Genomic DNA, 14,441 nt, shown 5'->3' with positions numbered 1-14,441 from the left:
GGGGAGCATTGAGATAGTGGTCAAGACGATAGAGCAGATCTAGCAGGTTAGACAAAGGTTACTGACGGCCCATAGTCATCAGAAGAGTTACGATGACCGACGTCGTTCAAAGTTAGAGTTTCAGGTTGGAGATTTCGTTCTCCTTAAGGTATCCCCATGGAAAGGGGTTATCCCATTCAGGAAGCGGGGCAAGTTGGGCCCTAGATACATCAGTCCTTTCAGAGTGACCACTTGAGTGGGTAAGGTAGCTTATCGGTTAGAGATGCCTGCAGAAGTGAGCCAGATTCATAACACCTTCCATGTGTCCCAGTTGAGGAAGTGTGTAGCCGATGAGACGACCATGGTCCCGTTGGAGGACATTCAGGTTGATGATTGCTTGAACTACATTGAGAATCTAATGGTTACTTAATCCTTTAATGAAGGTTTTTATACTTTTATCGACTACCTCGACCATCACCTTCTTCAATCTTCCAATTGAAGTTTCGTCGCTACATAGGACATGGTTCTCTGAACTAATCAACTCACTTCGCAGATTTATATTAATCGGAATCGATTCTTTATGACCACTAAGGTCTGAACGAAAATCATCTTCTTAGTCATCACTGAAACAAAGGTAATAACATACACGAACAAAAACGGAATCGATTACCAGCTTCTTGGTAACCTTGTGACTTTCCCTGATCCAAGTGTAAGTCCTATGCTTCCAGTAGTATAGGCCTCTACTACTATTCATATCTACTCATACTCGTCCCAAGTATTGTCTCGCAGTTCCTAAGTCACCATACATAAGTTTTCACAAGGCAACTTATCACACTTGAGTGTTTTCAAACAAGAACATAAAACAATTTCTCCTAGACTCAACTAGGGATTTCACATTTCTATCAAACGTATCTTGGATGTCTTATACTTGCCTTCTAGAATCCTTTTTACGCATATGTTTGATCTAGCATATCCTAATACTTTTCCTAGGCCAATAGGAATTTTACTTCCAAATTCGTCATATAAATTATTTCTCAGGTGGTGTCTACTTTACAAGACACACTATACCAGAATTTAGTTAGTAGTGTGGAGACAAACGGTCTCCAACTACAATCTTATAACTCATATATGCAAGTCACCATGCACATTTATTCATTTCATTATCATTTCATGACATCGTCATTCCTTTATACGAGAAAAATTTTCTTCTCATGGGTGTATCTTTTAAGTCTACTTCATAGGAATCTATCCCAGGAAGTCTGCATTTTAACTACATCTCAGCATGTTCTACTAGCTTCGACTTGGTTCTCTGTCATTCCTAACAACAACATCTCTTCTCATACAATACTATGAGTGTATATCTTCTTCAACTATATACTCTACCTTACTCTCACTAGTAATTCATTCAGCCTTTCACAATCATCCTAATCATGTATGTTAAAGTCGGCTTAACACATTATGGAACTTTTATAAGGATGTTATAGAAGTCAATTGTCACTCGGTATTATTAAATACTAAGTCTGAGCATCTTGTATAGGGTTACATATTAGCTCTTACCATACTACTCAAATTGCATACTATATCAAAATGTTAGGCAAGGTCTTGGCCTATTAAGTCTGAAAATTTTTGTTAACCTTTCCTTCGATCTTCATTGAATTCTTCTAAATCTTGCACAACATCAATTTCGATATCGTCAAAGTATTTATCACCATCTTCAGCTCTTTTAACTCTGTAAGCAATCACTACTTGAATCTGGTCAGCGGTGGAACAACTTCATGGATTACACGAAAACATTCATCTCGTCTGAATGTACTTTGAACACACAACATTCCTCCAAAGGTGTTACTATTTCATCAAACATAGTTTGAATGTACAACACCATTCTATAGGTATTAATACACTATTTACGGTATCACTTGATAGATTTTATTTTACGATATCCCTTGACTGTTTATTTATGAAGTTATCGATGTCAACTATCGTAAGTCAACTTATCACCTCGAAAAGTTTCATGTCGATGGAATAGAAGAAACATAAATAGTTCTACCAACACGTGGATGCTTCGGAATAGAAAGAGTAACACTACGTATCTCCCAGTCGTGCTTGCGATTTCGGGTATTTTATTTATCTTTTAGCACATATTAGCATATAAGGCATCTCCCTTAAATTATGCTAGTGCACACTATAGCAAGTGAGGTATTCAACCTAAAGTATACTACTCACACATCGTACCATCATTACTTAGCAATTCACGTTTAAGCCTAGAAATCCTTACAATTTCTAGTTGGCTTAAACTAATGCTCTAAAAAATTTGAAGTAGCTTAGTACTTTAAAATATTAAGATTTATAATTATCCAATATTATAGTTAATTCTTTCCTATGGTTTGTATCCATATACTCCTAATGAATTCGTTCAAATTTTGAACTTCCGACGGTTTAAGTCTAAATACCAATCCGTGGTATTTAGTTCACTTAAACTACTGCTCTGATACCATGACTTAAAGACCCCTTTTGAAACTTAACATTATTACTCCAAACATGCTACATGCATATTTATAAAATTATTTTACATATATGGTTTTGTTACAAAAGACTGGATACAAACCGACTAACAAGGTTTTTACAAAGTTTTATACACTAAATACAAAAGCTACAATATTATCTATTCTACATCTTCTAACATTACATAACTATTTTGGATGCTTATCACCTACAAAAAATAAACACTGAAAGGGATAAGCGAGTGATGCTTAGTGAGTTCAATAACAGCTACAATATAACGATATGCCATATATATATATATATATATATATATATATATATATATATATATATATATATATATATATATATATATATATAGGACTAGGTTATTTTGTTTCTTACATTTACTGTGTGCTAGAATGCACCAATAGGAATTTAGTAAATTAAATGATTATTTAATTAAATAAATATAGATATTAAATGATTTCCATTATTGTATGTATATTGAATGATATCCATAATTATAATTCTATTTTTATGGAAATTAATTAAACCCATCACTAATGTCAACAATAACATTCTTTCAGAATAAATTCGCATATAGGTTTTTATATATGAGTTCGTTTTTTATTTTAGGACTCACTCACTTAAAATATAATAAAATTGCATAGAAAATGAAGAACGAGAGTGTATTCAACTAGAATATACACTCTCATTATGTTGGAATACACTCTCATTGTTCTAGATACAAATTCATTCTGAAAGAATATTATTGATGACATTAATAACGAATTTAATTAGTTTCCATCAAAATGAGTTATAATTATGGATAACATTTAATATACATATAATTATTACTAAATTCCTATTAGTGCATTCTAGCACATAATAGATGTGAAAAATATTTGAACCTACCTCTATATATATATATATATATATATATATATATATATATATATATATATATATATATATATATACATATCAATATGACCGAAACAAAGAGGGACAAAGAACAACAAAGGCAAATGAGTATCATATGCCAGACTTTTCATATCAACGAATAATTTGATTCAAAGATTTGCAATCAATGAGATACAACAATTTCAAAATGATATAAGTCAATAAGACTTTAGCCCAAGTGGCATAGAAAATACAATTTCAAATTATCGTTGGCTAGCAATTTATAGGCTTTCAGCCCTGCCTAGCCTTCTGCTAAAGTGATGCTTAATCATTCACTTCATGGTCAAAGGCTACATACCAATACCCAAGTGATGCTTAGTCATTCACTTCGTGCTCAAAGGTATAGCTCATTATCATAATAACACGGGAAAGCACATTGCACATATAACACATAACATACAATTGCCATTCACTTCATGGTCAAAGGCTATATACCAATACCCAAGTGATGCTTAGTCATTCACTTCGTGGTCAAAGGTATACCTCATTATCATAGTAACACGGGAAAGCACATTGCACATATAACACATAACATACAATTGTCCCTGTATTGAACTCACCATGAAATAACCGATTGATAAAATGATAATTTGGGCAGCACTTCACCTCTAAAAATGACTTTCTTTGATGAAACCGGGGATTTTAGTTGAAATTTGGGATTTACGCGGGCAGAGTTTCGACGGATAAAATTCTTTTCTCAGGATCTTTGGGGCTTCGGGACTTGCTTCGGGTGTTAGGGATGTTTCCTAGGCTTCGGGGTGGTTTAGAGTGGCTAGAGAATAAGTAGAAAGTGAAAGAGAGTTCAAAAATGTAAAATAAACTCGGAAATCCCACACACCTTTTATAGGTGGCCAAAGCATCGAAGTACGTTAGGCGTACTTCGGTACGTTAGGCATACGAGGCGTGGCACCTGCTCGGTTCCTAGGTCTCGGACGTGTCATCAATAGTGATAGGTGTCTTCATGTGAAGGAAAGGGCGACGTGGCTGACTCTAGATCGGATAGGTGTGAAGTATGTTGGGCGTAGTAGTCTCGTGTACACTGGGCCTACGACTTCGGTCCAACCTCGAAGTTTGTGCCCAAAACTTCAAAAATTCATATCTTTCACATATGAGCTCCGTTTTTTACGTTCTTTATATGCACGCATAGTTGAAATTATGCTCTACAACTTTCATTTACACTCCGTCGGCTAATTTTAAATTCATTTTTAAAGTTATATTTTTAACAGGCCGGGACAGGAAAAGTCCGTTAAAAATTCATAACTTCTTCATCCAACGTCTATTTTCATCACAATTTATATCAAACTATGATGAGTCTTGTGCAAGTGGGAGATTGAAAGATCTAGTATGTCCAAAAGTCATTATAGAATGATATTGCTAATAATATATGATCTCATAGGGTCACACAATATAGCAAGTAACCATCAATTGATTATTTATTAGTATAATTTGATTATTAATAAATATATCAACATTTGTATTTAATTGGAAAATTATTATTTCATGGAAATAATATTTTACAAATTGAGAATTTATTATTTGTGGAAATAATACTTATTGGAGAAATAACAACTTATGAAATATATCATAAATTATGATTATTCGTAAGTTATATTTATATATCTTAATAAGCTAGTTACAATTTATATAAAAGATAATTTTAGATAAAATAAGATATTTATACATGACTTGTTATATAAGTATATATATGTTGGGTGTTCTTTATAAAAATGATTGATATATATATATATATATATATATATATATATATATATATATATATATATATATATATATATATATCAAATAGCTAAGGGACAAGCTTCTTTTATGTTTTGTTGTCTTGCCTATTTTTGAAAATATGAACAAACTAGCATGGTCTACTTTTCAATTGTTTATTATTTCCTACCATGCTTGTAAGAAACATATCCCATGTTTCTTTTGCTTTATGGTCTTCCATTACTTTTTGGTCATTATATAAGAGAGCGCATGAAAGGGTTTTTGATACACTTCATGCAAGCCTCATTCTCCTTCTTCTTTGGAGTAAAAGCCGTTAGCATGAAAGGCTCCAAAGTGCTGCCATATTTTTGAAGTTTAAGTCCTTACTTCTCCTCCATTCTCTTGCATTTTGATGTCAAATAATGTCCCTTATTTTCTTCACCTTTGAACATATATTTGGTATATATTTCAAAAGCTTATGAACAACAAATTACAAGTGAATACTAGCATGTTTTGATGGTTCTACTTGTAACGCCCGTTTTTCCAGGCTAGGCATTAGTGATGATGTAATAGTCAAGGTTAGACTTTGTAACTCATTTTTAAATAATAAGAATGTATTATTTGAGTATTATGTGTTTTATACTTAATTGTGTTGCTAAATTGAAATAAGAATAAAAATAAGCGATAAAATAAAATATTAGATAAGCCTGATATCTATGAACGATGTGGTAGTGGTCGTGGAAAGGTTCTAGAATATATAAAGAATGCCGAAATCCAAGTTATAACGAAGAAGTTATGAATTGTCGAAGTTTCACGACAGAACAGGCGTGACACTACGTGACGTAAATAGTGAATTTACAATAGAGTGATATTTAGCATTAGTGATCTAAACGGAAGTCGTAGAATAAGTTAAACCAAGAGCGTGCATAAGAAGAACGTCCAAATCTGACTTCGTATGAGGAAGTTATGATTTTTCGAAGTTTCGACTTAGCAGTATGCAGCCCAAATCTCGAAATAGAGATCGAGTAATATTTGGCCGAAACAATCTAAAAGAGAATCGAAGATCTCGTCGATAGTAGTCCAATAGTGAAAAGCCAAATGAAAAAGGACGTCGGATGAAGAAGTTATGAATTTCTAATGGAGTTTCCTGTCCCGGCCTACAAAAAATAATATAATTAAAATAAAGTCAAAATTAGCCGATGGAATCTAAACGAAAGTTGTAGAGCTTAGTCTCACATATGCATGGATATAAAGAACATCGAAAACGGAGCTCGTATGCGGAAGATATGATTATATGAAGTTTTTAAATAATTAAAATACATAACTTTTATTATATATTCGGATAATATCCGAATCCATGACTCACCCGATCTTATCCACCCGGTAAGCCCAGCATACCAGGAGTACACCCGACATACATGTTGACGAGGTGTTACGCCCTGCGTAACCTTTGAGTACGCCCAACGTAATCCGGTGCTCAGCACACTATAAATAAATGTCGTGGGCTGCCGAGTTTTAGTGCTCAAATTCTTCTCTCTCACTTGTTATTGCCTCATTTTGTGTGCAACTTATTCCCCAAAGCCCCGGTATCATTCTCGAGACCTGAAGCAAGTCCCGAAGCCCCTAGGATCCCGAGAAGTAAAGTTTCCGAGCCAAAACTCTGCCCGCGAGAAGCCGGGTTTTTGTGAAGATCTCCCGGTTTCACCAAAAAATACTACTCTTAGAGCTATAGTGTTGTCCGATCATCTTCTGATCAAGTAACTCAACAATAAATTTCCTAAGGCAACCATGAGGGGGATAGAATACAGTAAATGAACACCCAAGTTCACCAACACCTATAGGTTATGAGCCTACCAACATTCCACAGGACAGTCTAGAAAGATTTTGTGGTCGTCATCCATATTCTGCTGAATGACTAGATCATAATCACATCGAGACCTTTCATCAGTTTATCACACATCAACTATCTACCCAAGTTCTACCCAATATTTTGTAGATAACAACATACATATGCATTCATATGAAACTTAAAAACTGATAAGACACTCATTCAAAATAAACAGATAACATAGATATACACGTATATTTATACACACGTAGATCCAAGCATTAGGGTTTGTATGAGCACATAGGATGTTCTTATAGCTATAACCCATCAGTGGTATCAGAGCCTTGATTGGTTTCTATTGTATTGATGCATCATGTGTTTATTCAAGTTGCAAAAATCGTTTTTGGACATCCTGCCTGATGAACTCGGCGGGTACCACAGTGTACTCGGCAAGTAGGCCTCAACTCGGCGAGTCCAGTGTGGTACTCGGCGAGTTCAAGCGTCAGAAAGAGGGGATTTCGGGATTTCTTGTTGTTTTTCTCATGGATACTTGCCTTATCTGTTTTAGTTCATTATAATCTGATTTTATACATATGTATGAGTATATCCTTGATTAAACAAAAGATAATTACCAATTGATTAGATAATAACTTCCTTATATGATTAAAGTTGATTATTTGTATTAATTGGGTAACTTATTTTGCAAGAAATTGAAATTAGGTCAAATATAGATAATGATAAACTTAATTGTTTAATTTATATTATTTGTTATTTGATCCTTGTGTTTTGAAAAGTTTCAATTTTCCACTTTAGGTTTTATAGTTTAAATTTGAACTCAAAAGTTTTGTTTTGAAATTTAAATAGTTGAAACCCTAATGTTTTGAAAAAGGTTTCAAAACTTGCCCTCAAGTTTTGGAATTTAAATTTTGATTAAAATTTTAGTTTTGATGTATATTTAAATTCTAAACCCTAATGTTTTGAAATGGTTCAAAACTTTCCCTCAAGTTTTGGAATTTAAAAGTTGATTAAAAGTTTAATTTAGGAATGTTAAATTCTAAAACCCTAGTGATGTTTTGAAAAGTTCATATCACACCCTTATGGTTGTATTAATTAATTAAGGTGTATAATTAAAAGAGGTTTAATAAATCCATAAAGTTTTGGTTTACACTTTAATTGAATTAAAAGTATAATTGTTAAATTTGACCACCTAGTATTTTAAAAGTGTAAAATACACCCTATACTATATATAACATTAAAAGTCTAACATTATATATATATATATATATATATATATATATATATATATATATATATATATATGAGTAAAAGTCAGTCTTACCGTTAGTAGGCCTCATTCACGAAGCTAGTCTATAAGGGGTGTTTAAGGAAATTGCCTATAAAATGGTGATTGAATGGGTATCCACTCTTACCCACCGCACTCTTGACCAGTGGAGGGTCGTTAGCCGAACGGATAGGATAGGACGAAACCTTCCATTATAAGTATAATAAAGTATAAAAGTAACTTAATGTTTTCATAAAATTCCCAATCTTAGTTACTTAGGCAAAAGTGAATTGATGCAATTCCATGAAATTACACTTTGTGCCCTTGCGAAGACGTTAGTGGAGCGTGTGTGGTTTACCGGCACACTAAATGGTTCTAAGGAAAGGTAGAAAAGGGTGACTCAATGTTGGTCATAGTTCGGTGGAGCGTGTGTGGTTTACCGGCACATCGAATAGGTGACTGTAACATGTGAGGGCACCATGTAAGTTTGCATGGTTATTCACACCCGCTTTGTGATCCTCAGCATCCCAGTCACAAACAATAGGGGCATATCGAGATTTAAACATGCCATTGAAAGTTCAATGAATCTCAAAGGATCTAGGAGTTTTCATAGATTTAAAACTTGAATTCTTTTTCGTTTTTCGTGGTGGAAATTAGTGAATCGTCATTCACTTACCTTGAAATGTTCTGCAATTTGGGTTACGGCCTCCCTCTCCCGAGGTGTGGAATATTGTGTTGGGTCCTAGCCTTAGTATCTCATTTGGGTGATTTATTAAGGACTCGATCAATCAACTAACTTGAATTTGTTTTTTCTCGTTTTGTAGATGTCAATGTACGACAACTATGGTCTTCCCAAATCCCGTGGAACAAGCATTCCACATGAAGATGATATTCCACGATTTGATCGAGGAACAAGAAATCATGCTTCACTTCCTCCACCTCCTCCAATTATTCTCCCTAACCCACAAGATCGAAGAATTGAAAGGTTCAATGTCACTAAAGCCCTATTGGAAATGAAACATGAAGATGGTAAACCCGTGTGTGCCCACGTTTTAGGAATGAAATCACACATCGATAGGTTGATAATGTTGGGTGCGTCATTCCCTGATAAGTTGGTTGTGAACTGGGTTCTGCAGTCACTACCTGAATCATATAATGAGTTCAAAAGAAAGTATTATATGATGGATCATGACGAAAACCTCATTGACCTAACTTACATGCTCATTGCTGCTGAATCAGAAATGATTTGGAAAAGCGATGGAGCATATTTGTTGGGAAATTCGACCAACCATGCTTCCGAGGACGTTCTAGGAGAACCGACCTGCGTTTGTTGCCAAGTGAAAGGGCGTTAGATACAAGTCTGCCCTAAGAGCCTGAAGAGACCAAAGATGGGAGAGTCAAAGAGTATGGCTGCGCTTCAAGTAAAATCCACTATCTAACTCCGTTAAGTTCCTATTCGTTGATTCTTAATACATAATGTGATAAGATTGCATTCAATGTTTTGCAGGATCAGTGAAAAGAGAGGAAGCTTACTGGAAAAGCAAGATGAGTCTAATCACGAAGAAATGGATCTCGATCGCATGGATTTGAAGATTAGATTTTGAGCTTAGAAAGTTATGATAAAATTGTTAGGAATATTTGACTACATAGTTTTTCAGTTGATTTTGCATTGTAAGGACAAATGTTTTCCGCTGCTTTTATGACTAAAATAAAATTTTGATTTGACTCATTTATTTATTTATTTATTTCCTTGCAATGAAATCGTTATGAAAAATTGATGTTTGCATATTTCTACAACGAATGGATGTGATTCTTAATTATGTTAATAGTGGAAATGTCAAGAGTTTACCAAATAGGGAAAGTTCTCATCACCCAAGTTTCAATTGGACAGAAACTTTGAATCATGCAACTTGGTTGCACGATGAATGAGAAATTTCATATTTGGAAATTAGACTAATTCGTTGACAAAGTGTCAAGTGAAGGACTAGGAGATCGAGTACACAAAGTTGTGTGTTGCTCAAGTCCACCACAAGGGTAACAAAGATATTCATCATGATTTACTAAAGGATTAGTAAATATGATTATGCTTATAAGATTAAGTGTAATTATGAATTGATTGAAAAAGATTTAAATCAATAGTAGAACGAATAAAAGAATCAAGTAGGCAGAAAGATAAAAGTTTCTCTATTCTAAGAAGAAGGGAGAGTACCTTTTATACTTTATGATATGTCTTAATGATTAAGAACCATATCTCAATTGATCCTCTAAGTAAATCTTAGTACAATTGTATGTCTAAGAAGGGGAATTAAGAATTAAAGAAATGTTTAAATCAATCATACTTCATTCCAAAACAAGTCTTAAAGTTAAGATTGTGATATTGAGTGACAAGTCTTAAGAAGGTTTATAACATTCATCAAATGTAGAATTTGGAAAAAGGTTTTCTTATTCTTGCACATTTGAAATTGGAAAGTTGTGATGTCTTGGATAAGACAAAGACCAACTAGGACCAATTTTATGAAATGTTTTGTCTTGATAAAGGCTACACTAACTCTTGAATATTTGTTTGTCAAGAAATGTTTATTGACAAAAGAATATTATGTGTCAAGGAGTCAGTGGGAGTCTTAATGATCTCGAAAATTTTCAAGAACTAATCAAGAATAAACCTTATCAATCATCACTAGCACACGAGTTGAGGTTTACAACCTATCGTGTTGACATTAGCTTGTTTCTGTGTCGTTCGATTTGAGTTAATTATGCATGTGAGTCTATGAGTTCTCATTTGAATGCATAAAAGGCAAGGACCTTGATCAATAGAAAGTACACTGATAGGAAAGGGTGAGCTGCTTAACTACTTGGAAGACATGGTGGACAGTTGTGTTACCATAAAGCAAGAAATCAAGATTAAGAAAGTTCGGTCCATATGAGTTTGATTTTGTCGTAAACTTTGGTTTTGACAGATTCACATGGATAGGAACACATACACCATTAAATTTTAAGTGTCATGATATTCCCTCCTTCAAGAAAATGACTGTGAGGAAATGTTTTCACTAAGAGAGATTGTAAGAGGATAGTGATTGTGAAAATTGCATTCTTATATTCGATTATGGTTACAGTATCCCTTTCCATGATTCGAATTGTGAGATTTGGCAATTAGTCTTAATTGTCTAAGACACACATATGAGCTATCTAAGACAAAGGTGTATAAGTTCAGGAAGCATTGATAAAAGATTATCAAAGCATTGGGTATTAGAAATATGAACTTAAAGAAATTCAATAGGCATTGTTTTTCTGGAAGTTAAGCTGGTTTCTGAATACATGTTAAAGCTATTGGGAGCATAAGTGTTATGTTTGTAATAATCAACACGATAGTGGGAGCATAAATGTTATGATTGCATGATTATTAAGGCAAGTATTGCAAGTTAACAATATTAATTATAGAAAACAAGAGTCATACTTTGCAAAGTTGTAAGGGTTGAATAGTTGTTTTGCTATAATTAAGGTAGAGAATATTATGCTTCATTTCAAATCTAAAGGCTTAGGTTGTGGAATGTTAATAAACTTAGTCAAGGATACATACTGTGTTCTTAAATTTCGATTATGATTACGGCATTCCTCTTCATAGTTCGAATTATAAGAACGTAGTACATAAAATATTATGGCAGAAGATTGATAAAGTATGAAATCTTCCTGTAAGACATTATGCATCGTGTCCCATACGCTTCGGGTTTAGGATCGATTGCAAATGCTATGATATTTGACCATTCTAAAATTTTCCAAATGTTTAGCGCATTTAGAGGGAAAAAGAACAAGAATCAGTTTGACTAAGATAATTAAACAACTATCAAAGGACAATCCAAAGTTCGCCGAGGATTGGTCGCTTGTGAGTAGTTGGAAGTATAGTATTGGATGGACCATATCGACATTATTATGAATAGAAAAGATTCTATTAAGAATGATTTGTCATACGGAAAATATGGAAATGATTCCATATTGGGAGTTGGATATTGAGAGTCTATGTCTAGATTAGAAATTTTATGCAAAAGGATGTTCAAAGGAATGTACTTTGAGTGAGAGACATCATATCTATGGAATTGTCTTGTAACAATCTCCGATAGAGGACTTTGTAATTTCATTGGCAATAGTCATTGTGACTTTAGTGCAGTGACATTACGAAAGGATCATTGCATAAAATGTTAGAATCTAACATATTCTAGAAGTGGCAAGAATTTGATATTCTTTCACTTATGAAAAGGATTAGGAGTTGTGAAATGAGTATGATTGGAAATGTGTTCATTTGATCTATTTCACAAGGTAAGAACCGTAGGAAAACATTGTGTGCATGCTAAGAGCATGGGACAAATGTAGTAATAATTCAAGTAAGAAGTTGATTACCCGAAACAACAAATAATGAGTAATCGATATGGTGATAAATAAAAGGTGTTTTATTTATACTCAAAGGTTTGAGGCCATATGGGATTAGTATTATTCTTGTGTTTCACTTTGCATGTTTTGACTTCCTGAATAATTTAATTGGTTGAGAACAGTCAAATTATTCAAACGGGCCACAGTCATTCATATGTTGGAAGTAGATATGAATGAAGACTGTCGTGAATTGGTGTGTGGATTGTCTAAAGAGCATTAGACATAAGCAACTGTTTGATGCAACGTTCATGAGTGCTTATGAATATGATTTGAGCATTGGATTAAACCCACGCTCACTTGGATCACTTCATTGATTGTGTCTTGAGTGTTTGGTGAGACGATAATATCTTATATTCTTGAAACCGAGATATGTGAGTTGTATCTTGCGAATCGGTTACACATTGATAATATGTAAACGCACCAGTAACTTGGTGTTATAAAACATATTGTTGTGTGTGATTCGGTAAGTGAGTGAAAGCGAGCATTGAGTCGAAGTTTATCCGTTCCTTTTATCCAAAGTAGGATAAAAGCGATATATGTGGGCCCCTCGATGATTTAGTGATGGCACCTAAGTGCTTGGCCAAGCCGAGACTAAATTGATGTGTTCAATTGTAGTCTGTTGTCAGTCGTCATAAATCTGAATTCGGGAAACATCACATAGACAGAGAGAATGATTTAGATCCATGTCTCAGTCTATACGATATCTATAATGGAGGAATATATGATCCCTTATCTAAAGGACGCACGTATCTGATAAGTTCAGAGCTGACAGCGGCTTTGGAAAGCTACGATTGAAGATCAGGATCTGAAGTCATACCCAGAATAGTTATTAGACTTATCCAAGTGGGAGACTGTTCGATTAGTGTCTAAGTCCATAACTATTTTGGTATGTACTTGACCCAATGGTGTATGGTCCTTTTGGGTTGCCTTCACCAAAGCAACTTGATAGGATGAATTATGAAGAGAAAGTATTAAATATGATTTATTAATGTATTATGAGAATAATATATTAAAGGAGAAATCATATTGTTTAATTAATATTAGTCAAGAATTAATAAGAATTAAGTTTGTGGCTAAAAGACATTAATTAAACTTAAGGGACTAGAACTGTCAATTATATGATAGTTGAATATTGAGCTAATGGACTCCATATTAAAGGGGTGGACGAATTCTATGGGGAAACCCATTAGAAATCGTCCAAGCCCTTTAAGGAAGGAGCCCATGGGTTGCTTAGGGCTTAAGCATCCAAATTAGGGTTTCCTTGTTAGATAACCCTAATAGCCTCACTATTTAAAGAACCCTTAAGCCCCAAAAACGTGGCCAAGCTTCCTTCTAGGGTTTCCACACATTTTGGGCAGCCTCCTTCTCTTCTCCTCTTCATCCTCTTGCTCTTGGTGTTTGTGAACCATTAGAGGAGTGACATTTGTGACTCTAAGCTTTCTAAAGTCAATACAAGGAGGATTTGAGATTGTTATTGCTACATAACAATCAAGGTATGATCTAAACCCTAATTTATATGTTATATTGATTATCATATGCTAGATCTAGGGTTTATAGTCTTGGATGAACTGCATGTACAATAGAGAAACCTAGATCCAAGCATTAGGGTTTGTATGAGCACATAGGATGTTCTTATAGCTATAACCCATCAATAAGTCCCTTCCACGACGAGACTTTAAGCAAAACCAAATCTCCAACTTCAAAAGTCATCGGTCTTCGCTTGTTGTCAGCATAGATCTTTTGACGATCTTGAGCTGCTAACATTCT

At 34.1% G+C, this 14,441-nt stretch overlaps 1 protein-coding gene across 1 annotated transcript in view; it reads left to right on the top strand.

Moving 5' to 3' along the window:
• Positions 1–340: 340 nt before the first annotated feature.
• Positions 341–14,441, top strand: part of LOC145089998 (high mobility group B protein 3-like) — a 52,811-nt gene continuing 38,710 nt past the window's right edge. Inside the window, exon 1 of the mRNA XM_079028358.1 lies at positions 341–400. Within this exon, the coding sequence (XP_078884484.1) occupies positions 341–400 (60 nt within the window). The remainder of the gene's footprint in view (positions 401–14,441) is intronic.

This window comes from Lactuca serriola, chromosome 2, assembly GCF_051521515.1.
Source record: "Lactuca serriola cultivar US96UC23 chromosome 2, Lser_US96UC23_V15, whole genome shotgun sequence".
Classification (NCBI taxonomy): Eukaryota; Viridiplantae; Streptophyta; class Magnoliopsida; order Asterales; family Asteraceae; genus Lactuca; species Lactuca serriola.
This window is presented reverse-complemented; position numbering and strand designations above follow the sequence as displayed.